Raw genomic sequence first — 27474 nt, forward strand, 5'->3', positions numbered from 1 at the left:
TGCATTCATTTTTATTTTATTTTTTCTTCCAAGAAAACCATCAAAAACGTTTGCAATTTTAGTGTAAGCATCTACACTATTAAGAAAACAAACAAACAAAAAAAATGCAGCAGAAATCTCAGAAATGTATTGTTCATTATTGTGATGGGAAACACCCTCATGCCCCTGTTTGAAACATGTTTCATTCTGACATCTACTGCATGCAATTTCACTAGAATTGTGCTATCATGCACAAAAATCAAAACAATTCAGGCAGGGTTTTCTTTAAGTATCATACAATTACATGGTTACATAAAATGAAGAAAAAGGCTGGGGTGTTTTCACATAATTTTCACATAATAAAAATACAATACACAAGGAACGCTGTTCAACATCGTAGACAAACACAAGCAAATAATGCTACACATTAGAATAACATGTTGGTTTTTATGTGCACGTCCTAGTGGAAAATCAGTTATCCAAATTGTTTCCATCAAACGTTTTTGGTTATGTTAACCAGGCATTATAGTGCCGATTGGTTAGAAGTTTCACAGTTTACACTAAAACTTGACCCTCATAATTCTCCCACTGGCAATAAATTATTAATGGTGCACAAAGCAACAAAAAAAGTAAACAGCAGAATAATATTTTATTAATTATAAATAATAAAAAAAAACTGTACAATAGCAAACGGCACAATAAGCCTTCCCACAGCTTAAAACTACAGGTATCTTGTTTCGGTTAATACTTGACAAAATAGAAACAAACCATCCCTAGCTATAAAACACACTCAGTGGTAGAATATGTAGCAATAAATTTAAATAAACTGTGCAAAAGACTTTGTTGATATGTTTGTCAAGAGTTTCTTTTAGTTTACTGTAACTACTTAAAAACAGAAATAAACTAGGTTAAAGTAATTAAAAACGGGTACCTTTTGTTTTGTTTTGTGTGGGGACATAATTTTTGTTGGATTTTATTTCTGCAAACTTTTAATGCTGTGTGTGTTTGGAAGAGTGATTCTCCAGTTTTTTCCATCATTGAGGGACAGGAAATGACCCCACTAAACATAATAAAGTCATAAAACCAGAGCAACGTATATTCATAGTTTAAGCTTCCCGAATACCCTGTGCATTTGTCATGTCTAAATGCAAAGTTGAGTGAAGCAGCTGTGTACAGAGGATAGGATTTGGTTCCACAACGATAGGGTGCTTTCTAGTTTATTAGTGATCTGTGAACAAAGAGTCATACGAAGGCATTGAAAAATGCAAAACAGATGTAAAACAAACATTTAGCATTCTACATTTTCAATACAATGCCTAGGCAACTGGTTTTATTTTCCCCATTCAAAATACACTGTCAGATAAATAGACTGCAAGTAAAGTCTGACTGGGTCAAGGCCTCCCAAAGATGAATGGTTTTTAAGGTATGATTTATTCAGATTTCACTGTAAAAACAACATCTGCTAATATAAGGAATACGTCAACATATTTGTTGGTCCTGTAAAAGGTTTCAGCTAAAACCTTGTTTCTTACTGTTCATCTCTGTTCCAATACAGCTCACGTATATCAAATGATGCAACACCACCTGTATTACTGTTGAGAATGTACTGGCTTACTGATTGCTTTATTAATTAGCAAATAAACAACTTACTTAGATTACTTGAAATTGTTCCTGGTCAGATCCCATCAGCTGTTCATGGTTACTTGAAAAAACAACTTGTTACATTGTTTGCAAAGACGACATGGGGGGGGGGGGTGACTTTAGTACATCCATAAGTATTGGATATTTCAACCAATATCGTACACTAAAAAATACTGAACAGCCATCTCTTAAGCCCCCTCAATAAGTTAGTTTTGCAACACTTGGAATTATCTCCTTTTAAAACAGGAGTTCATTCAAGACTTCAGGGCTATTCACACTACAGCATTTATTTGCCCTATTTTCTAAAGGTTAAAAACTAAAACAATAGAACCTATGGAATTGAATACTATCTTTCAAACTTATGCGAAATTCACTGCGAAGAACACAGGGATCACCATCCTGTCCTGCTAAATTTGGACAAATCTGAAGGCAAAATATGGATCGGATGAAGCTGTCATGTGGTTATTATTCCAAATAAGAAGAGAAAGAAAGATCTACACAAACACGTATGTATGTGTATAGCAGCCTACAAATTCTGTTGTATTTATGCACGTAGCTATGAAATGGAAAAAAATATATTACTGGGCGGGGAGCCCCGATAGGTTGGGTGTGTGCAGCGCGAATGGGCACCCTGAGCCCGGGGTGCCTATAAAAAAAGAAGCATGCGACACGTGTCATACAGACGCTGCATTGGTAACAAATAATCTCAAGCAATTATTGACAACGAAAACATTGTTTGAACAAAATTAGAAGGACTACCGAACGCAGTCATTTCATGCACTTTCTTGAAGCTACACCTTGCCATTTAACAAAAAACTTGCAGTCAAAAGCAGTGTGTTTATTTTAGCATACCAATAGTGTTTACTTCCCGATTTCCTCATATTTTCCCATAATTTGTTTGTATTCTTTATAGAGATCTTTCTTGTGCTGCTTATCATGAAGAACAAGATATTCTGCACAGCTATAGGTATGTTCCCCCACCTTGCCTGTAATACTTGATGTGCAAGCCTGAATACAAAAATAGCAGCGAAACGTCAGGCATAAAAAACGCAGCAAATAAACACTATAGTGTGAATAGCCCTTTACTATGAATGACCTTGGAGTACATAATCAAAAAGCTATACCAGCAGCTGGTTTGAAACAGCTCCTGTGCGGAGCAGCTTCGCACGAGAAGCTGCAGAAATACATTAAGCATGGTAAATATGAACACTGAGGAGTACATATACAGCACACTCACAGCCAACAGTGCCCTACACCAGCAGCATTACAAACCGACATCCTTCCACTGCAAACTTTATAAGCACTCTGTACTAAGTTACTGATGCACATTTTGTTAAGTTTCTTTGGGGGTGCTCTGTACCAATGCAATAGGTATTAGGGGTTATCTAGCAACTAAAGACTAAAAAGTTGAAGTTTTCATAACCCAATGTTATACTAAAATGATGGTAAAATGACATTTTGTGGCTTGACAAGTGTGTGTGTTTTTATTATTATTAATCTCTCATATGCTTGGTGTCTCACTGTTAAATCAGAAACTCAGCTCTAGTAGGTTTGTTGACAATAATCTGCTCTATAAACAAGCGATTAAGGAAAGCGAACCTCTACCATCACTCACAACTGTAGTTCCCATCGAAACCTGACCAGCAGAATATGGATGTGAACTCTCATCTCCCTCCACACTAGTCCACTTATGTGTTTGGGATACATAAAAATATCATTGTAGAGTTTGTTCGGCTTCTGTAAAATTACACACCATTAGCAAAGGGGGGCAGTAGACTCGAGATTGATCATTTCCTTCACCTCCAGGGGCAGGGTGTCAAAAAGGTGGTCCTCTACAATAAGACCATTTTTCTTGAGAAGTCGGCAGAGACCTAGTTGTGATGGGAGGCGATCCAAGCAGTTTCCCTTTAGTTCAAGCTGAGTAAGCTGCAGCAACTGGCCTATTTCATCTGGGATTGCGGTGATGCAGTTCTGTCCCAGGAATAAAGTCCTTATCTTTGTGCATTTAAAAAGGGGTTTGGGCAAGATTTCCACTTTGTTTCCTGTTATGGCAAAATGCTGCAGGTCATGCAGGGAGACAATTTCATTGGGAATTACCGTAATGTTGTTGTAACTCACATCTAAATATCGGAGCTTCTGGAGTAGGAAGATCGACGTGGGCAGCAATTCCAGTTTATTGTTAGAAAGGTACAGCCATTCAAGGTTCTTGACATGGCTTATTGATAAAGGAATGGTGATAATTTTGTTGTGCCACAGTTTAAGACAGGTTAGTCGTTTGAGGTGCTGCAAGCTAATGATTTCTTCAATTGTGCAAATGTTATTTGATTTCAGGTCCAGCTCTTGCAAATTAGTTAAGCTAAATATGGCATGAGGAATTCTCTCAAGTTCGCAGTCGTGCAGCTCCAGTTCAGCCAAGTTCATCATCTTCTTTAGGCTGTTCAGTACTACAAGTTTGGTTCCATCATTGTGTACGACTAGTTTGGTTAAATGTGGGGACAGGTCAATGATATTTGTTGGAATCTTGGTGAGGTTACTCTTGAGATGCAAGATCTTCAGATGTCTCAAATCTCTGAGAGACTCCAAGGCTATCATTTTGTTGTTCTCAGAATTCAGATTACCTACCAAGTACAGTTCCCTCAGGTTTTTAAGCAAATAGACCCAGGTTGGAATTTCAGCAACGTCTGTAAACTTGACATGAAGGCACCGTAGGTGGTCGCGGAGAAAGCTGAAAGCCGTCTGCTCCACCTTGGCAGGACAGTGGTAAAAATGCAGTTCCCGAAGGTTGGTCATTTGAGAAATCTTAGCAGTCAGCTTGGCTTCAGGTATCAGTTCCAGCTTTAAGATGTCCAGGTCGGTGAGGTCAAACACTGCATCAGGGACCCCAGACAGCATGAAGAGGTGAAGCTCCAGCTTGTCTTGGGCGTTCCTTGTTACGTGCTGTCGCAGCTTCTCATAGACCCACTCATGGTTCAGGCTAATCGCACGAAGCTTGTTCTCACTGACCTCGGACAGAAAAACCCCAAACCGTTTGGAATACAACTGATCATACTGGTCCACCATGTGCAAAAGGAATGCAAAGTCATTCTTAACGTCTGGAATGTCACTAAAGCTGCTTTCTTCTCGTACTTTCTCAAAGGAGTATTCCTTCAAAGGGCGCCTAAATAACCAAAACAGGGTATACAAACAGACAAGGCCATAGACACAAATGAGGGCAATGTAGCTGACTAGCAGCTTTGTTAACATAAATGCCATGTTGTGAGTGCAGTCAAATTTGGAGTAGCCTGTTAGATGCTCTATTTTTGGCTCACATCTGTGGTCAAAAGTGATTGCAGCTACAAAGGTTAAGGTATAGCACAAAATCAAAATGAACTTGACAGTTTTGATCACAGTCTGAACAACATACAGTTTATATATGAAGTCACTGTCCTCAACATGGGCACGGAACTTTCTGACCTTCTCAAAAAGCGCCTTGGCCTGTTCGCCATCTTTCTTATCCAAAATAGTCATGCAAGGAACCTCGATAACGGGTTTTTCTGCAGAAAATCTCACCCCTGTTTTTGTCAGCATTGGGGTCGTCTGACCTGGACTCGCATCGTCACTGCTGTTCGACATGTGCTTTGGTAAAGAAGAAGTCGCACCAGTTAGTCGCTGCTTGTTCTCTTCTGAATCTTCACAGGCCGTTTCAGACAGAGCTTTTGTAGTCCAAGGGGACTCAAAACACTTCCCCAAAATAGAAACAAAATGCTCGATCTTCGAACTCGTCTTTGGATACTTGAACCAGAAGTTGCTGCTGACCATGAGAACAATTGTGTGAATCAGAGCAAGATAAGGAAAGTACTTGGAGTACCAAGGCAGGGCCACATGATAGCACATCTGGTTAACAAAAACATACTGCTGATAATCCAAGTTGGTTTTGCGTCCTGTAGGTTCTGGCCGAGATATTTTACTTGCAGGGCTTGGTGTTGGGGTGTGTTGAATCTCATGGGCTATGTTATCTGCTGTAGTTAGTGGTATGGTTCCTAGGCTTCCATGTTGGTTTTCACTTTTTGATTCTTGCAAAACTGGAAGGCAAACTACTTGATCTTTGGTTAATTGCATGGTGCCTGCAAAGATGGCCACCATAAGCATAACAACAGCCAAATAGTCCATAAACACATCCCACCATGGTTTTAAAATCCGGTATGTTGGTTGTATATCGTTGAGAGAAGCAACTTCTGTAAGGGTAAACATTCCTGTAAAAAAAAAAAAAAAAAAAAAAAAAAAAAAAAAGAAGAGAATTAGATTTTGCAGGACAATGCAAAAACCCATGTGCACATCCCAAAACTAATTTTGGCCATTCTGGAGTGTAAATGCTGCAAGAACTAAGACCCATTGATGAATACCCCTCCAAAACATGGTTATCCTCATTTTTAGCAGAGCATGCATGCTACAAAAGTTTTAGAAGATTTTATTCAAAACTGGAGGCAAAATATATAGGTCTGAAAATATTATGAATATTATATCAAACGTGTCAAAAAGAATAATTCAATTAAGCAAACAGTTTAACAAAGAAATGCAGCACCTCTCAATGGCAATGTAGTATTTTGGTAAGTTGCTGGAGACATTCTGGAGTCACCTGATCGCAAAGCCGTATTGATTTTCATAGCTAATTGGTTAGAGACTTACAGTCTAATTGCAGGCAGATCAATATAGTCCCACCTCAGGAAGCACTTTAACGCTTGCAACTGAGGGTTTTCACCCACGTGACCCCAGCGCCATACTGGTGGTCAAACAGCAATGGCAGCTAATGCACATTCAGTATCTTCCGCACTACAGTGTGAGCTATTTGCCACAGAACACACTTCCCACCTCCAGTGTCAGGAATTAAATATATAGGAGATATTTAAAACACTGAAGTAATCTACAAAACTATAAAGTGATGAGGCACTAGTTTTGAGTGACCATTTAATCCAGTGTGGTGTATGTTTCAATACAAAATGTGTTTCTTCAATTATTGGTTTGTACCACTTACAACTTGTTTATTTCAACAAAAAAATAGAGAAACAACTATAATAATTAGAACTGCAAAAGAATGAAATCAGCAATAAATATTTGCAAACAAAACATCAATTGCTCTGAACAATATTTGTTTTAAATAACTGGGGATATGAAAGTACTTCTAGCTTATTTTAATGCTTGCCAATCCATACATCAGATCAAATGGACAATAGACTCAAATATCATGACTCTAAATAAACCAAACAAGTATCATCCACATGAATGAAGGGATATAGCTACATTCTCATTTTGACCTTGAATGCCTCATGACGTAAAGCTTTGCCTATTAATTCCAGCAAGTCTCAAAACTCAGCTACCAGCAGTATAGCTGTTGCAGTCTTGTGTGCTGGATCTGTTGAAATCTGATGAAACTCAGTTTCCTCATAACTCAACAGTATAGGGGCAAGCAACAGTTACCCCATTACCTCTTCTACTAGGAGTCCAAACCAATACAGTTCTACTCATACCTACTTTCATTTTCCAATTGAAATGAATGCACCAACCTCTCATGCTGATACTGGCGGTCAGACTAACCTATGGCAGCACACACAATCTTGAGGGTTTTTACACATTTCAATTCAACCTTCTTCCCCTCTGCATCATTACACTCTTTCCACACTCGACGGTTCCACTGATTTTTTAAATTTCACCACGCTTCCTGTACTATTTCATGCTGCAGTAAACTGTTTAAGAGAACAGCCTTTAAAAACGAGCAATATAAATGCTTGATGAAAATGCTTCTCCATAACCACTGTGACAGGACCACCTATATGAGGACACATATCTCCTCAGCAACAATGAAGCCTCTTCAAAATTAACTTGTAGCAAGTTGACAGTAGAACAAAATGTTTAAGTACAGATTTGTATCCCCTCCCCCCCAGATCTGAAGTTTTAATCACTGAAAAGCACTGCGCATGCTGCAATGAAAATAACTGTATGTACAGGCTAGACCCATGTAATTAAAACACTGCTCTGTGATTTAGGCTTACCGTTGATTTAAAAAGTTACACCAGACAATCTGAATGGGAAGGACAGAAGCTACTCTTAGAACATTATCAGAACCCAAACGTTCTATGGTTTCAAGAAAATCGATTCACAAAAGTGCTGAGGCTGAATAAAGAAAGGAAAGCAATAGAATGGAAAACACTGCTTATGATCTATTCACAGAGCAACACGAGCCATGCCTCACAGCCTGTCTGTGGACGTGGCGCTTGCCATTTTATTGAATTGCCTCTTTCGTGTTGCACAATCCGCACAACTGAATGTACGTGTAGAAGAGCTCTTACATGTAACCTCAACCTGGTTCCTTTTAAGAACCGGGGTCAGGAGCTCAATACTCATACAGGATGACTGTCATTTACCATCGCATTTTACAGTTAAGACGGGGTGGAGGCAAAGCACAAGAGTCAAGCTAGACTTGATATAGACAGATCTATTTTGACCGACTGAATATGCCCTTGTACCTGGACTATAACAACTCACTGTTCTTCACAGTAAGCATGACATTTTTATGTACAGAGATTGTTTTTAAAGAAAGCTAACCATACACCAAGTATCTCTTTCTGAATCTAGTCTTGAAAACCACAGTAAAAATCATTTGTACACTTTAACTGTGCTAAGCAGAAGATATGTCCACGTACTAGAGGTTGTCTGACAAACTTAAACCAAGTAGGAAATTACTTATTTGGTGAAGTTAATTAGTGAACCAGTGGCCACTCAGTAATATTCAGTCATAAGCTGTACTTCATCAGGAGGCAGTCCACTGATATTAACATATTAACACTGGTTTTAGTGCTTGTACTGCTGACAATTCGGTTAATGGATTTGAAGATAAAGCAAATAAAAAGTGTAAGCATGATATCTGTACAGAAGGACAGGCAGGCTAACGCCACATGTGACAAATGTACATTCAATTTGTACTGAAATTGAGAGGACAGCGTCTTAAAATATAACCTAAAAAGTATAATATAGATACCCACTTACATGCAAGGGCAGTAGGGATAATAAACCAAGCAGGGCCCACCTGGCATGCCACATACTGTAATTGTACTTTATTATCTGTTTGGATCTATCACTGGTTAAATAATTGAAAAAACCTCAATATCATATGAACTGAAGTTACTGGCACTGGACAACATTAAAATTATTTAAAACCGGTTTTTAATTTCATTAAAAAGATATGCTGTGTAAGCAATAAGCATTTACGGTCTAGTTACTGTTTGCAAATAAAAATAGGCACTGTCAAGCTAGTAATAGTGTACAAACTGACAGCAACATTACACAAGTGAGGTTGCTAGAGTAGCGCAAAATTGTAGGGGGCAGTGGAGCCAATCTTCCTGGTGCAGACCTATCTTCTTACTGCACACAGTAAGAAAGTACAGATACTGCATGGCCCCAAGTCTTGTTGATAACAAGGACTGTGTTGCTTAATGCAACTGGCTGAACTGTATTCCAAACTGTCCTGCCAGTCAGTCACAACATCTAGAATAGTCTTCCTTACTTTATTAATGGATATCTAACCGTCTCTGTTAAAGGATTATAAAATGTAGCACAAGTCTTTCATTAGGGAATTACAAAAAAAAGCGCAAGATAATCAACACATCCGACTGCTCCACAAATACGATGCACGCTCTAGTCCTAGCTTGACTGCAAATCAGCAGGTCGAGACGCCTTAGTGTTTTATTGAAAGTAGAGGTGTCAAGTTACAATCTTCAGGGAGTGGGTACTGTGGAACACAGCGGTTATCTGTTTGTTTTGTTTTGTCCTTGCTGCGGCACGATTGATCTGTTTTTATTCGTAAATAACAATACAATAAATTACTGCACATGAATCATGCAACACAGGCCTGCTTCTACTGGACCCCTTGCACCGATTACACTTACACAGTCCAGAAGAAACCATCTAAAATCACCAAGTTCCCGTAAAGAAACCTCTTGTCTTGCGTTAGGAATATTTGGTTAAAAAAAAAAAAAAAAGTATTATATTACTGTAATAATATAGGTTTATTTTTTATTATCAATGTACTTTCTTGAATACTTAATTACATGTGAATTTCAAAACGCCGCATTCAAAGTAGTCATATAATAATATGCGGGGTTCTCAAATGATCTGTCACTCAGTTTGTCAGGGAGACATTAGGTTACACTGCTAAGAAAACTAAACCGTAGCCATGTTGTATCAAGTATCACGTCATTTATTATACGTTTCTGTAGCTTGTGTTCTGTTGTATAATGCATTTGGATTGGAAGAACAGAAATTAAGAGTCAACATAAACAGTAAACATTTCACTGCCTGGCATTCAGCTTACAATGTTACGTTAACGATTATGACTGAACTTCCCAATACAAATATCCACGTAGCGTTTTTACCAAAGGCAAGTATTAAGCATTCAAACAAACATGAAAATAGTATACTTACTGTATATTAAGACTGTCTTACTGAGACTTCTTAAAATGCCTCTTTTAACGCGGCGATATTGTCCATACAGAAAAGCCTTTCGTCTCTGCCGGATTACTCAACACAAGTACGATATTTCCCGGCTGCAGCAAGCTTCACAATCCAGGTAGGTACGGTCACTGGTACCTGCTTCGTGCTCACTTTGTTATTGTTCACCCCCTGCATCCAACTAGGACGTGTTAGATCATGTATTCACCTGTATAACAGAGTATTAAAAAGATATTGCAGTTTTGTCTGGCTGCTGCTACTGACGTGTCTGCTAGGTTTTCCTCGGGGGAATGAATGCCGCTCGAACAACGTCGTGGAAATGATTCAGTGAAAATAACTGATGGTAATAAACAGCACTTCTGCGTGTATGAAGAATGCAAATCTTTAAATGACAAATCCCTTGTCGTTCCAGTCATTGCATTGAATTGCGGTTTGATCTTATTTTGTGTATCTGATGTGCAGAACCAGTCAGGACCAGTTTTCACTGCGTTGCAAAAAGTACCTAATCATGGTTCAAAGAAGAAACTTCGTACACCGGTGCCCTAACGTTATGATGACGACAGAAAAACACGCGTCTGGTCAAGGTTAATGAATACTTGATGTAATTAACAATTAAAGTGTCGACTTGATGACAACAACTGCATTATTATAAACAGGAAATTCGAAAGGGCGTTACTGATGCAGGAGGGAGGAGGCATTATGCAAACTGTTATTGCAACACCTGGTTTTAACTGAAAATGCACAAACCAGCCCGTGAAACACGGCCATTATTTTCTGCAACAAGGTTCACAATACGTTCCGAAAAAACAGGAAGCAACATGTACAGCGCATTCTTGAGGGAAACTGTAATTTTCCGATTATATAATCCTGCAATTTAAACGTGATTAACACATAAATAATGTAAAAATACACATGAAATTATATTAAGTTATTTCATGTAAACTACTTTTAGTTCCTTAATTCTGCATAACTCACGCCATGTTCATAAATAATACACTCTTCTTTACAAACCTTGGGCTGATGCAATTCACAGCCTCAGTGCTCATGTATCATTGACTATGGCCAGCTGCTCATCGTTTAACCAACTGCAAATAGACATCAGCTTATGTTATGTGTATAATAATTAAATGTGACATTGGCACATGATACAAAGAAGATTAGAAAGACTCGGTATGAGCCACAGTCACAAGACTGAGGCTAAAAGTCTGCTGTTCTTAGGTCAACAGCACAAAGCTAAGAACCAATAGCAGAAAAATAGTTTAGTCACATGAAGTATGGAAAGATCAAAGTATGGAATACAGCAGTTCCTACTAGTTTAAAATAATTAAAAAAAAAAAAAAAACAGTAACACAACTTGCCTGATGTTAATAGTAGCAGTGGGCTTGGTGGTGCAGTGGGTGAATCCACCAACTGCATCTGTAGGCTTACAAAGCACATTACAAACACTGCAGAACCAGTACTGGTATATCTTTAAGCTATGGAAAGGATATATTCCTGGTAAAGGTATTTAAGAAGTTAACTCCTACAGTATTACAGTGGATCATTGAACTGGAAACAAAAATAATAGTAACAATTATCACTTGCAATTTGAAACGATCCAGGGATAATTAAAATAATGTGTGTGTGTGTGTGTGTGTATATATATATATATATATATATATATATATATATATATATATATATATATATCCTTCAAGGCTGACTGTGCAATATATTGACAAAGTAAATTTTCCATTAAATAATATATTTATAAATAAATATTCACAGCATCGTTATTCACGTGAACTAAAGTGTAATGGGTCAATACAGTCAGGATGCAACTCGGCCCCAACTACAGGACATCTGTTATTTAGTTGACAGTAACCAGGCGGTGTAATGATTTACACCAAACAAATCCTGTCCCCTGCAGCAAGAGGAAATGGAAGAACATGCTTGTCGTGTCACAGATATGAAACAGGAGTGCAGTGCTTTCTATTTGAAACGAGCAGTTTGAAAAGAGATGGAAGACTCTGGATTGCCATGTCACCTTCCCTACAACATTAGTTCTCAGCTGCCAATCAAGTTTATACAATTTGAGGCAAGTTACCATCAATAATCTCGTTGGGTCATACATTTGTAATACATCTGGGAGGATGCATTAGTTAGAGAATCCAGGGTCAGGAGATTTAACGTTATAGCTCTGGCACAGCCATAACATAATGAATTGGCATGGCAGTGCCATAAACTTTGATTTAATTTAGGCCTGCTTTTATTTTCATTGTTGTCACGTATGTTCTCCTATTGACTCATCCTGAACCCTATTCAGTTATTCAGATTGTTTCATCCCCGAATTGCTTTAAGCATTTTCCTTTCCATTCCGTTCTCGTCTTCTTGTTTTCTGAGGTGTTGTATTTATTTTGTATCCGTGATCTGCTGTGTATTTTGACATGCCTATAGTCTTACCAGCACTTGAGTCTTGTAAACAGTAGCAGATAAAAGGGCCGACGGTGACTAACCCAGGAGCAGCATCATCTCTTTCATCTGATAGTCGGAGTTTCTGCTTCTGCTTGCAGTTCATGACAGGATGCTTTTATCCTTCTGATTTTACAGCACAGCACAAATGCACTTCCTATCTGAGGGGGAAATCCTTGAGAAAGACGGATATCGGCTCCTGGCATTCAACCAACAACATTAGATTTTTTTCAACTGTCTTAGAACCAAGATGAAGCAGAAGTTATAGGCCAGGTAGCAAAAGTGGGAAGACCCTAATTGAGGACAAGGTACTTGAAATGTGAGCTGACAATCCAGTGAAGTAGTTGGGTATGCCTCCCCAATTTTGGTTCACGGTATTGGGTTTGCCATGAGAATGGGATTGGCAGATTAGTGTAACACTAATAGTTTATTAAATAGGAGTGTAAGTGCCATATTATAATAAGATGAATTATATACAAAATGTATTCTTTATTTTTAACAACAAGTAAAAACTGTCAAGAATGAAATCATTTAAAACAATGGCAAGATCTGAAATATTAGTTCCTATATTTACAGTACACACTACATAACTCACAAGATTGTGGAAGCTAGATGTGGGAACAGTCGCAGCTAAAATGTTTTATTTTTATTTTTTAATTGCTAAACAATATTAACAATATATATGCGTTTAATTCAAACTCTTTCCATACTTCAAGCCCCTAGGACTCCAAACTGCAGACCGTTCCAGTGGAAGAAGAAGGAGACCTCCACTCAGGCTCTCCTAGACCTGCAAGCACTGCTTATTTAGCAATTAATCTGAAACCACCTCCCAAAGGTTTAATAATAGGGAGCCATCTGCAGATGACTAGGCTCTTATCTACTTCCAGCCCATTTAATTATATTACCAGCAAAATGGCAAATGGTGTTTTCTTCTTTAAATTTGTGTTGCAGGAAAGAGCTTGATAATTATGGTGCCTTTTAAAATGTCTCACACAGCAGTTACTGACTGTTCCAGTTTAGTCTTCATTATTAAAAGCGCTTTTATTTACCTGCTGCACTCATAACATGTCATGTTTATCAGCACGCATAGTTTATCCATGCTGTCTGTCATTTTAATTGTTTTACTGACACAACATCACAGGTCTAAATGGAATTATACACAGCAGATCATTAAAAGGGTAAGAGAAAAGTGAAAACATTTAAACTGTGATGTGTTACTTAGCCTTTTAAAAAATGGGATCCCCCTTTTTCAAAATGTACTATTATCTAGTAACATTTACAGAACTTAACAATTTTATTTATTTATTTATTTAAATGTAACCCAGTGAGGTTATGAGATAACTGTTAGTAAAAAGAAAATATGACATATAAATGTAATGCATGATTAGCTGCACCCACAGTGGTGGATATCAAAAAGTCTTTAGAAATCTATAAATACAGAGGAGGTCAGTCTGCATATTGAGGTTGTCTAGCGCAGTGGTACTCAACTCTGGCCCTCAAGGTCTATTCCAGTTCTAGTCTTTATTCCAACCAGGTCTTAAATTAGTTAATTGCCTCTAAGCAGCTTCAATTAACTCATTAAAACTTGCTTGGAGTAAAAACCTGGACTGGATTAGATCACTAGGACCAGGGTTGAGTATCATTTGCCTCAGGACAGTACCTAGTTGCTGTTCATTTAGATCCTAGTTACAAGTTCACATGTAGTACTGCTTTCTGCAATCCGTTCCAAACTTCCTTTTACTCAGCTTCCGTTTGTGCCCTCTGGTCCTGCACTACTATGGATTAAATCAAAACGATGTACAAAAAAGTAGCGTTATTGTAAATACTCATTTATTTATGTCCACATAGTAACTAAGGTCCTTATCTATTTCATACCCTTTAAAGATTTGATTAAATGTAATTCAACTAACAACCTTTTTCTAGTCTAAAAAGATCAGCACTTGTTTAAGATTAACCTCAAAGTGCTGGACGCTTATCACTGCACAACCGACATTCATCCAACCATGTGCAGAATAGCAAAACCGCTTAATAAAACCCCGTTAACCTTTAACTTCTGCCTGCTATACGTGACTGAAATCAGCAGACAGTTTTCAAAGATTTGCAAGAGACAGTTTAATCTGGGCCAATTAACTCAGCAGTAGCACCATCCCTTAGAGTGGTTACTTTATATGTAGTTTGTGGTTGTGAACATTTCCATCAATAATTTAAGTTTGCAAAGCTTTTTATGAGACTACCTCCTAAGAGAGCAATATTAATTTCTCCGTCAGACAAACTCAGTTGCTGGTATATCTGTTCATTAACAGTCACAGGATGATAAGGTGTCCTGAACGTGATACTATATATTGATTGTGATGTTGAAACAGAACACACTGGGTCATATTCATAAAGTCTTAGCATGCCAACCACGATGCTCTTGCAGGCACATTAATGCTTTATGTAGTAGGGCACTGGACAATGAAGCTATTGTTGTCCACCGTTTATTAAAAAAAAAAAAATACTTGGGCAAACCACAACTAATCTGTTACTAAAGACCAGGGTGGTTCAAAAATCACTTGAGCAATTCATATAAGTACAAAGGGAAAGGTATGCACCACAGAGTAATGCAACTTGGCAGGTACAATCAGTAGACCGTAGCAACAAGAGAGGTATAGTTGGCAACTTGCCTTTTAATCCATGGATTAAGAATGAGATCCTAAAGCTCTCCTTTTACATTTTTCACAAGTGCACGTTATTTTCCAAAATAAAACAGTAGCTTTGTGATCAAAGAGCAACAAAACATTACACATGTAAAGCGAGTTAAAAGCCTAGCAATACTACAGTGCAGATGGATTTTTCCATTAGCCATTGCTGAAAGAAAACAATGTCTTTGTGTCCAGCACAATGGTCTATCTGTCATTCAGAATGTGAAGAAGCTGTGTTCAGCAAGCTCTACATTACAGCAGAACAGTATGTAATCCAGTACAAATAAAATGAAAGGTCCTCACTCTTCATGGTCGGCAACTCTTCTGGTCGTCCAAAAAATACTTTCCCATTGCTCTACTGTGCTTTCCGTACCCTTTAGCAGCAGTGTACAATGTGAGCGTTTCAATCTTCTAATCTAACGCTGCATTAAACGTTACACCCACACCTTACCATACATGCCCCCCGGTTTATATTACAGTACAGGTCACACAATTAACTGCTTGAAAAAAATATATATAGATTTTTTTTTTCTAACCACATATTGTATTAAGGTGGCGTACTGCATTTGACAAAAATATCAGTTGTACTACAGACTTTGTAAAGGCATTTTCACATGTGGTTAATTCCCAAATTAACCCAGTTCATTTTATTTGGAAATAAAATAATGGGGGCAAAAAATGAAGAACAAATTTGCTTTAACTAATTCGCTTCCATGTTTGTTTGCTTTCACGCTGCACTGAAACAAATGGACTTTACTGTGCTTGTAGGCGTAAAATTAACTTGAATGAGTTTGATTGGACCATTTAAACTAACCAAATGGAACACAGTTGGAAATAAACTGCCCATGTTTTTCTTTTAAGAGGTGGGGTATGACGTGTTATTGAAAATACAGAATTATTAAATCTAGTTGACATTATGATTTCATATACAGGATTTCAATAGCACAGCAAGGTTTCTTTCACGCCTCCACCACAACCTTATCCACTTTAGGATGTGCTCTCCACTGCCCTCTGCTGTTCGGAAGTGTAAATAATTTTCAGTTTTCACTCACAGTAGCAAGAAAGAAACCAACCATCTGAAAACTATGGCAAAAAAACATTTAAACAGTGAACAGTGAGTGCTTCAGAACATTCATTTCTGTGGGTGTGTCGTGGGACATTTCTGAAAAAATTACCAGGCAGTGCCACCTACAGGCTTTCATATAAAATACAATTTATTGCTTTTTTTTTTTTTTTGAAGAACAAACCCAACTCAGCTTTGAGCTGATCAGACTGTACACAGCATGTGAGCAATTAAACATTACAGAATAAAAACCTAAAGGAATATATATCCTATAATGCTGATGGTGTCAGCAAAATGTGTGTGTGTGTGTGTATATATATATATATATATATATATATATATATATATATATATATATATATATATATATATATATATATAAAGTGCAAGTACTTTTTGATAAATCACATTTACTGTCTGGTATAAAATAATGCAAGTCTATGGAAAATTGAACATCAATATATGGCATGTCTGATTATTTTTTGTATATTTCAAATCTTATTTTGTTTTATATGCTATAACACAAACTGAAATACTTTTAATAACCTGCAGCTCCTCAACAAATTAATTTATCCCTTATATATGAAATTGCTTAGTTACTGTAGCAAGAGGAACAAACACACACAACAAACAGAAAGCCATCTAGAATCCTCTTCATTTCATTTCAGTATTAACATTTTTAACTGAACATTTCCTGTGTTGTTTTTATGGCTACAAAATGCAACTGCAATGCAGGAAGTGATCATAGTAGCTGCAGGAATGCAGACACTGCATTCACTCATCTGCACACGAAGACACATCTTCACAATAATCTTCACAGAGTCAAACATACAAAACAGTCGCTGCAAGCCATTCTGTCAATAGACACAAAATGTATTCCAGACATAGGAATTACGCACGGCTTCAAGCGTTGTTTTTAACGAGTGATAAACAAGACTTTAAAATGACGTAGGCACAGGTGAAAAAATGATTCACAATGAACAGTATATGCGGGTAAGAACGAGAGAAATGGTGGTTTGGGTACTTTTTGGTTACCTTTCCTTCTTCGAAATAGCAATCTCATCTCTGGCCTCCATTTTAATTGAAAACATGGTAGTTATTTGCTGTTTAAAAATCAGGTACCCCCTCTCTCAACTAAAATACTACAGAAATACAAGCCTTTCATGAATTAAAAGTATAAAAAAAGCCAAAAGATATTTAGCACTAGGGGTTCTAATGATAATGTAGCTGTGCGAATAAGAGTTTTTAAACCAGATTACACCAGAGAACACCTCAGGCAGGTACTATATACCAGCTCACTGATTCTAAACACTGCACTTTGGAACCTAATCAGTAATGAAAGACTGTGTGTGATGAACACATCAGAACACAATCAACCATCACTGGCAACTTCCACAGAGCCGCAACCCAGGAACAACACCACACTTTTCATTGGTCCTACCCCTCACAAAAAATAAAAACAAAACAACAACTGTGATTGTCTAAAAACAACCTTCTTTTAAAGTTAAACTGCATACAAATATTCTGCAGGAACATTTTAAAAACATGAACACAAGTCCCCAGACAATCAGACCACACTTACATTGGAACTTGGGACACTGCACTTGTGGCGTATAGTTCTGGAGTTAATTAAGAGGGTCTCACATAACTGTAATTAATCTTTATGGAGCATTTATGAGATTGAAACACTGTATAAAATAATCAGTACAGTTTCTAGTGTCTTCATATACCGGCATTATAACTACAAATCTTGGCACACGCATATAACGTAGCTAGTATATATATATATATATATATATATATATATATATATATATATATATATATATATATATATATATATATATATATGGTTTGTGTGTGTGTGTGTGTAAAAAAAAAAAACAAGTGGCAATAAAATTTCTAATGTAAACACTAAAATACACATAATACTGTAGCTTAATAAGAAACTAGTTAGAAATGCCACTTTGTAACACTCTGGATTGATCGTCATATTAAGACCTTTGGCATTTTAGAAGAGGGCGTAGATTACTCCACTTTCATTTTCTCCCTGACTTCAGAAGGCAGAGTTTCAAACAAGGCATCCTCCACAATCAGACCACTTCGCTTCAAAGCCTTACAGGCACCCAGTTCAGCGGGGAGAGCTTCAAAGTGGTTGCCTTTGAGGTCTAAGTGCGTCAATAAAACTAAATTAGCAATCTTTGGAGACAACAGAGACAAAGAGTTCTTTCCTATTTTAAAGATCTTCAGCTTCTTGCAAAAATAAAGCTCGTCAGGCAAACTTTCAACTTTGTTGCAAGTAATGGAAAAGTACTGGAGACTCTGCAGAACCCCGACTTCAGGGGGGATGAACCGAATGTCATTGTACGACAAGTCCAAGAATCGGAGCTTGTTGCACAGAAAGAGGTGAGAAGGCAGAACCTCGATTTTATTGTGGCTGAAATACAGCCTCTCCAGACTCGTCAGTTTTTTAATGTGCTCTGGGATGTAGGGGATTCCATTGTGCCACAGTTTCAGGCAGGTCAATTTCCGCAGATGCTGAAAGCTGAGAATCTCCTCAATAGATCTGAGGTTATTTTCCTTCAAGTTCAGCTCTTGGAGGTTTACAAGGCTGAACACTGCATGCGGTATTCTCTCCAGGTCGCAGTGCACCAGCTCTAACTCAGTCAGGTTGGTCATTTTCTTCAGGTTGTTTAGCATGACCAATTTAGTGCCGTCGTTGTGAATGTAAAGCTTCTGCAGGTGACTGGAAACGTCGACAATACACTGTGGGATTTTGGTGAAGTTGCTTCTTAAGGAGAGTGTTTTAAGACTCTTCAGCTCCCGTAAGGAGTCGAGTGTAATATTTTTAGAGACGTCAGGACTTAAGGAACCAGTGAGGTGAAGTTCCTCTAAATTTCTAAGACAGTATAACCAATGTGGCAGCTCCCGGTTGTCATCAAACTTCACTCTCAAGACCTTTAAGTTTTCTTTCAAAAATGAGGTGGCAGCGGAATGGATTTTTAAAGAACACTGGTAGAGGGCGAGCTCTTGGAGGTCCTCAAGTTGGGCGATAGATGCTGGTATTGTAACATTGTTTATGATCTCCAGCCTCAGGGACTGAAGCTCTGCTACTTCGAATATTGTGTCTGGAAGGCCGGAGAGCATAAAAAGCTGCAGTTCCAGTCTGTTACTGCTGTTTGTCTGCAGCCTCTGTCGAAGCTTATCAGGAGTCCACTCGTTGTTCAAGTTGAGCTGCTTTAATTTGTTTTCACTGACTTCGGACAGAAAGACGGCGAATCTCTTGGAGTACAGAGGATCGTACTGATCGATCATGTGAAGCATGAAGGAAAAGTCGTTTTTCACATCCGGGATATCATCGATCCCTGTCTCCTGACGCACATACTCAAAAGAGTACTCTTTGAGGGAGCGGTAGAACAACCAGTACAAAGTATAGAGACACGTCAGCCCGTACACACTAACTAAACTCAGGTAGCAAAAAGACAGTTTGGAGAACAAGTGTGCCATTGTGTGATTGCAGGAGAAATTTTTGTATCCAGTCATGTCTTGTATGTCCACATTGCAGCTGACTGTAAACTGCACTTTCGACACCAGCGCGCTGTTATAGACAATAATAATTAGGAACTTTAGGACCTTCAAGACTGTTTGTCGAACATACATACTGTAAAGCAGATCTCCCTCCTCTACATGCAGCCTGAATTTCTTGACCTTTTCAAACAATGCCTTGGCTTGTTCTCCTTCCTTTTTGTCAAGTGCTCCTGCTGTAGGCTTGTCGACCACAAGCTTTTCCGGGACCGATTTCAGGGACTGTGTTTTCCCTGAGTTGTCTTCCATCACCAGCATGTTTAAGTTAGGTTTGTTAAGGGTGTTCTTTTTTTTGTCCTTCTCTTCTGGGTTTTCTCCCGACACCTCAGACAGAGCCCGGGTAGTCCAAGGGGAATCAAAACACTTCCCCAGTATAGATATGAAATGCTCGATTTTAGAGCTCGACCCTGGAAACTTGAACCAGAAGTTACTGCACAACATGAAGACAAGTGTGTGTATGAGCACCAGATAGGGGAAATACTTTGCGTACCAGTGCAGCGCCCGCTCGTAGCACATCTGGTTTATAAAGCTGTACTGCTGGATGTCCAGGTTGGTTTTCAGCCCCTTCATTTCATTGACGGCCGGAGCTGGGGAGGGCTGGGCAGGTGGAGGCAGAGGGGGCTCTGGTATAGTGGAGTTAAGAAGGAGAGTTTGGTTTGCCATGGAAATTCTTTTGGGAAGGCAGATGATTTTATCTTGCATTACCTATAGGATCAGGTAATAAAAAAATACATATTAGAAATGAAACCATCTCACGTGGCAAGTACCTTCTTGAGCTTTTATGTTACTGTTATTGTTATTCAGTTACACATTGCTCAAACAAGGAATATCCAGAGAGGATACTGTGTACAGTATGCATTGACCCAGTCATTTACTTTCAGAACACTGATGTATGGAGGGTAGACGATAGGGCAGGTATGGCATGTGCACAATATTGGGACCCTGCTGTCGTTCTGCTTTGTACAGTTATCACTCTTCAAACGTATGCTGTGGATAAATTATTCATGACCGAACAGCGGCTGCATTGCTGTAAGGCTATTCTAGCTTTGATGAAAAGCTCCTGAAATCTTAATACAAGTGATTGATAGACAGGGAACCTTTTACTACACTTCTGCTTCCTGGGCCATTTCACCTCAGCAGTGTTTTTTGGGTCAAAGCATGTTACCCTGCAGGTGAAATTATTAATAAAGTCAACACTGCCTGAAAGCATGTCTTGCAAGCAGAGATTTCTTTAACCTGGTGTTTTATAGAATGGTTTTGTTTAAAAACATATTTTGTGGCTGTACGTAGTTTCTCCTTAAGAAATACAGTTCATGGATGTTAGTATTTTCTTAGTGTTGAAATATAGCACGTGACAGAAATTCAATTCAGTGTGGTGTTCATTGTGCTTTCGCTGTGATCGCAATCAGTGCATTTGTCTGTTAGGGACAGCTTTGCAAGGGGAATTCTAACACCATGCGAAGCAAGAATAAAAATCCTTTAGTTTCCAGTTTTCTAGCATACAGCTTCTCTTCAGCATATGAACAGAGAACTGTTTGTGTATCTTACAAAGTCTGCACTAACTCAATTTAAATACTCTCACTGATCAAAAAAAAAAGTTAAGAAAAATAAACATGCTTAGGAGTCACACAAGATTTTCATTTATAAGATTTTTTTTTCTTTTTCATGGCTCCCAAATAAGTTTTGTTTTTCAACACGGTAAACATTGTGTGTATATATATATATATATATATATATATATATATATATATATATATATATATATATTGTGAGATAGCAGGGAGGGGGTTAAAATCCTTCCCTGCTAAAAACCTTGTGAGAATGCACATTTGGGTGTTATGGGGTTTAATTGTGTAATTGTTTTATTGTTTAGTAATCCCCTGCACCTGGTGGTAATTGTAAATTAGAGCCAGGTGCAGGGTATTTAAGAGAGGCAGCCAGTCTGTTCCAGGCTGCTGCTGAGAGAAGAGCCCGACTGTGTGAGTGAGCAGTCGTATTGAGGTATTGTGTAAGGGTGTGTTTTTGAATGTTTGTGGCAGGTAAACGGTTTAGCCATCCTGCGTGATAGTTAGGTTCCTGTTTATGTTTAGTGAGTGCTCCAAATAGGAGCTAGGTGTTTGTTTTGTGTTTATTTCATTTGTTGTTTATTAAAAGTGCGCGTGAGCGCTGTTTCAGTAGAATCCTGTGTGTTGGGTCGTGATTCAGAAGGGAGAAGAACCTGTGAGAGCCTGTGTGGCAAGCAAAAAGGTGACTATATATATATATATATATATATATATATATATATATATATATATATATATATATATATATATATATATATGGGTACATAAGGACCTTTTTATTTTATTATGTTGCTACAACTGTTTACATAAGGTGTGTGTGTTGTTTATTGTACTGTACCCGCATGGACCTCTCAGAACTAACATTTCCCATCATCCTCCTTGCTCACTGGTAAATCCATCTCAGTTATATATGTGAGCAGGAGCAATTTAAAAAAGTGGTCAAAATGAACAGAAAAAAAAACAAAATCCATACCTTACGTAAACAGTTGTAGCAACACATGGGAACATGTAACACAATAAAATAAAAAGGTCCTTATGTACCCTTTAAAAGCTGACAAAAAGCATTCCTGCAGTCACTGTGTAGTTCCTTGTGAAACTTTAATTGGCATACATTTTGAAACTTAATCTACCAATTCACGCACTATCTGCTCTTCTATACTTGAGGCCTTATTAATACAACTTTTAGCAACTATGGGATGTATTTTTGCAGTGTTTCTCCAGTTGGAAAAATACAATTGGTATATAACTCTTAATTATTATTAAATTAGTCATTTAGTAGATGTGGTGAACTATGAGGGGTGAACTATGCATCAACAACTGCTGCTGCAGAGTCGTTTTTTTACGTCTCATCTGAGGGACGGAGCACAAGGAGATTTAGTGACTTGCTCAGGGTCACACACAGTGAGTGAGCCAGGATTTCAACCGGGAACCTCCTGGTACCAAGCCACTGGACCACCAAACCTCAGTATTTCACTAATATTTTAATTACATTAGCAAATCACAATATTACCAGCAATGGCAACACACACTGCACACGGGAACTGGCATTGGTACCTTATTAACAATGGATAATTGCATTAGACAGTAGCTCCCTTGTGCTACTATTGCGCCCTCACATCTCCCTACATCGTTATAATCTCAATAAGATGAGCTAAATAATGCCCTTTCAAATTTCACAATTTGATTAGCAATTCACCAGGGACATGCATTCTCCAGGGGGATAATACATTTTCCAAAACCCATACAAGTCTGAATAGGAATGTGGTATGGATTGTCACACCTACCTGCAAAGTGCACCCAAACACTCCGATCATGAGCATAGCTACTGAAAGGTAGTCTGTAAAGACATCCCACCATGGCTTCAGCACTCGGAATGCTGGCTGCTGCTCTGAGAACTGCCGGAACTCTGTAACTGGAATCATCGTTCCTGTCAAAACACCAAGCAATCATTAACCGGCTTGCTTATCTTCAAGTAACATAGTGTGTGCTCCTACATAACCAAAGATTCAAATGATGAACACAAATCCCCAGTGCTGGGATGCCTTTTTAAAAAGAATTACCCAATGATTAAATACTGAATAGCTTTTAGAAACTACACATTAATTATTACCAGTTTTCCAGAATGAAAAGATAACCCCTGGTGATAACAGAGATGCAGTGTGCTCTGTTATGTATGAATTGTCGTGTTCCTCAAAATGAAGTAATTGCACTTATTTAAAGAGATCTTAATATGTGCCGCTGAGTTGCAGTTTAGTCCCCATTGCACAGTTTAATTTGCTTTTCTTTTTAAATGGCATAATAATATTATTCCTCCTAAACCCTGGAAACAAGGGACCTCACTGTGGTGCTTCTTCTGGCTGTCATGCTTGACTGTGGAATGTAATTAAGGTGCAATTATGTGGCAGTTAATAAAGCTCCACCAGAAACACAATCCCTGACTTTTTAGTCACCCCTGCCTTAGAGTGTGAAGAACTGCATTGTAGGGGGGGTTGTATTAAGTGAAACGCAGAAGAATTCCCAGGGTGTAAAACAGTCACCAATAACATGCTGGACTCTGGGGTTCTACAGCAGGGCAAATCTGAAAAACCTCCCTAAAATGAAAAAAAAAGTCTTTATTTCTGTATATTGTGTCAGCAAGAAATAAAATAGAACAGCATTTCACTTTTTTTTGGTTTCTTTTTTTATTTTACATATTATATCATATATATGATTAATTGGTGATTGTACTGGTGATCTAAGCTCATTATATTGACCTAAAGCACCTTACCAGCATAAACATGTAGCTGATTAATAATAATTATATTATTATAATATTAATATTATAAACTATTGTAACACAATTTTTTTTTGTTCCTGGGTAGTAAGTGTTATTTCCTAATTGTTTATGCCTCAAAAGTATAGAAAATGGCTATTATTCCCCACAAACTTTGCTTTTGTGACCAGGACAAGTAAATTTCAAAATATCACTATTTCCAATGAGAAAACGGGGGCTTTTGTGTCTTTTCCTTCACATAAAGTCAGAAAAAAACAACATATGAATCCAAATTTACATGTATTTATACTAAAGTAATACAAAAATGACTACAAAAGATTTAGAAGTGAGTAGTTTTTCGAGATTTACGATTATACTGTAAATTTGTTTGGGCAGGACCACACCACGAAAACAATAAATCCTTCATCCTGTCTATCCTAAAAACTTGCTCACTTTCTCTCTGCTCTATTCCACACACACACAGACTCCGGCTCTACCAGTCCCCTCACACACTGAGAAGAGAGCGGACCACTACTCTCATGTAGGGGGCAGAGCAAGAGCATCTAGATGACATGGTTCGCACCCAACAGCACACACACACACACCCCCCCACACTACTGAAACTAGTGGTATGGTCCCACCCTGGAATAATACAGATAACGTGAATGCACACGACCAGATAAAACAAGTCTGCCAACCTGAACTGACTGAGTTGCTACAATATATTGAACTTACATTCACGAAGAGATATTATTTAAAAATTTTCGAGTACTCGAGTAATAAATTAGTGCTCGAGTAATTATTTATTAAACCCACCCCTAGTTACAAACCCTGGACTTTAACCACTGAACCACACTGCCTCATCTGAGAACTTACTGACCAGGAAAAATAGTTAATTTTTGCAAAACTAGGTGTTGTCCATGAGTTTTCTAAATGGCTCATTAATCTAGGTAAACGGACAAATAACAAACATGCAATCACTTATTAACTCTTCAGATGACTTTATAATTGTGAAAGAACAAAAGTTCGAAAATGAGCTGTTACATTTATATCAGTTAACTGACAAAAAAAAAGCAGTTCTTCTGTGCGTGTGTGTAGGGTTTTTGTTTATTGTTACTATTATTAAGGTGAAATGATAAACATGTGTGATGATTCAACTAAGCAATGCTGCCTTTTACAGTGTTAGATTATGTTCAATACAATTATGGGCCAAAGAGCAAGCACAGAGCTAATGCAGTGATGATAGATGGACAGTAATGCTGTTAATTGTGCTGGATGAATAACTGTTTATTCTGGCACCAAAAACAGGAATCCTGCTTTCTTTCCACACAATGACAGGGATTACGAACATCCTACTTCAAATCTTTTAAATATAGATTTGATGAACTGCATGCACAATATTTAGACCTATTTCCTAAGCACGAGATGACCTTCATCTTCCTTAACTGTTAAGGTATTACAGTCATTCTGGTCCTATTTCTGGAGATACTAATGTTTACTGAAGTTTTAATTTATACAACATAATCTACCCACCACATTCCATCTGCAAACTGTTTAAACACAAATGCAATACATCATACACGTCATCATTAGCTGTTTAAGTTGTCTTTTCATAGCTTTACAGTCATTATTATATTTAAACTATATTATAGTTCAATCATGCATTACAGACATTTTATTTATAATATGCTCTAGTATACTTGAATAAATGTGCATTTTAATGTGATTCATTTCCAAAAGGCACAGTTACACATTTTGTTTATTCATTTCGGAATAGTTAGATAACCATAGCTATAGAAACCAGAGTAGAAAGAGTTGTTTATAGTTTTTGCATAATTCAATGTTTAGAAATCCTGTTTGATTCCAGGAAACCTCTCACTACATAACATGGCAATGCGTGTTTCCCATGCAGCACCAGTCTGCTGTGAAAGTAAGACCAACTAAAGTTTATCTTTGAGACATGTTTACAGGAAATAACTCACCCAGTGTAATCTTGGAATAAATTATACAAATCTCTCAGAAAGAAGAGCATGTTTTAATTAGCTCACAAAGAAATACAAGAAGATTGCATATTTCTAAGATCTTCCACTTGATAAGCCACACTTTCAACATACGTTAAGCATTCTATCAAGAATATTAAGCTCCATCCTTTCATGCTCTCTACAAACCTTACAGTGAGGGGATATGTAAAAGGATGTCTGCCAGAAATGTAATTTATGGACCCCCCCCCCCATTCACAACTGTAAGTGTTGACAGATGTACCCCCACACACCCCCCCCCCCCCCCCCCCCCCCCCCCCCCCCCCCCCCCCCCCCCCCCCCCCCCCCCCCCCCCCCCCCCCTTTTTCTCAGAGAAATGTAATTACAAAATAGGAATGCACTTTGACTTTGTATCTTTTTCATTAATAGTTATAATGTATTGGTTAGTAATTACATTTTTAATACTAAAAGTCTAACTGATAAAATAGAAAATATTAAAAAGTAGCCAATACAACGCATGCTTTGACACAGAAAACAAGAACAATAAAAAATAAATCTATCACATTAACAAATGGCTCGGTCACTGCATAATTTATACACTGGATAGCACTCAATGCTACTTTACAATGCATAGTGTTTATAAAGCCACTTAGCCACTACTGTTGTGGTATAAACATTCTTAAGACAATTCGTCAATGTCCATATTGAGCAGCTAAGTAATTGCTGTACACCTGTACCCTACTTGTAAGGACATTTCTGACTGTGGTGTTCTTGTTGTCCATCCTTTGATCCCTCACCTAACAAGTTTCATTTATCCTCAGAGTTTCTTTTTTTGTTTTACACTGCAGCATTATAATCACAAAGACTAATTGTTTAACCCTTAGTCTTTTGTGACTTTCTTACTGAGCTTGTGCAATTTTATACAGTGCTCTGGAATCAAAGCCTTTTGCTTACTACTCTTGGTAATGTGTAATTTCTGTCATTTTTCAGTTACATGTAAAATACACTCAACAACACTTTAGGAATGCTACACTTAAATGTTGGTATTCTGTTATTTTCTATAAGACCAGTAAATAAATATAGCTTTTTTTTTTTTTTTTTTTTGTAAACTTGTAAAACACTGTTACTCAGTGTGACGAGCTGCATTTTCGTTTTTCAATTTGGCATAAGGTACAGCAAAATCAATGTCGTTGACGTAATGTCCAGTGTGATGACGTCAGTTTAATACAAGCCTTTCGAACAAAACGTATGGTTGCACATCAAAAGATGTAATCACTTCAGTAGAAACTCTGGCAGA

The 27474-nt window shown here is 37.8% G+C and overlaps 2 protein-coding genes and 1 long non-coding RNA gene across 4 annotated transcripts in view; 1 reads left to right on the forward strand and 2 right to left on the reverse strand.

Annotated features, from left to right (window-relative positions):
• Positions 1 to 20426, reverse strand: LOC121294146 (volume-regulated anion channel subunit LRRC8D-like). 2 transcript variants are annotated; one of them, XM_041217739.1, is made up of 2 exons: positions 20372 to 20426; positions 1 to 5852 (listed from the first exon to the last, which is right to left on the reverse strand). In XM_041217739.1, the coding sequence occupies exon 2, from the start codon at positions 5848 to 5850 to the stop codon at positions 3376 to 3378; it is 2475 nt and encodes an 824-aa protein (XP_041073673.1). In that variant the 5' UTR covers positions 5851 to 5852; positions 20372 to 20426; the 3' UTR covers positions 1 to 3375. The 2 variants fall into 2 exon arrangements, with proteins under 2 accessions (XP_041073673.1, XP_041073672.1); XM_041217738.1 differs by lacking the exon at positions 20372 to 20426 and adding an exon at positions 10075 to 10147.
• Positions 10145 to 14066, forward strand: LOC121294150. The gene is made up of 3 exons (XR_005946699.1): positions 10145 to 10219; positions 12691 to 12860; positions 13269 to 14066. It is a non-coding gene; the product is annotated as an uncharacterized LOC121294150 (long non-coding RNA).
• LOC121294148 (volume-regulated anion channel subunit LRRC8C-like) overlaps positions 18133 to 27474 on the reverse strand; it is a 10241-nt gene continuing 899 nt past the window's right edge. The window contains exons 2-3 of the mRNA XM_041217740.1: positions 23231 to 23373; positions 18133 to 20586 (exon numbers count right to left, since the gene is read on the reverse strand). Of these exons, the coding sequence (XP_041073674.1) occupies positions 18325 to 20586; positions 23231 to 23368 (2400 nt within the window). The 5' untranslated portion in view covers positions 23369 to 23373 and the 3' untranslated portion in view covers positions 18133 to 18324. The remainder of the gene's footprint in view (positions 20587 to 23230; positions 23374 to 27474) is intronic.

This window comes from Polyodon spathula, chromosome 18, assembly GCF_017654505.1.
Source record: "Polyodon spathula isolate WHYD16114869_AA chromosome 18, ASM1765450v1, whole genome shotgun sequence".
NCBI lineage: Eukaryota > Metazoa > Chordata > Actinopteri > Acipenseriformes > Polyodontidae > Polyodon > Polyodon spathula.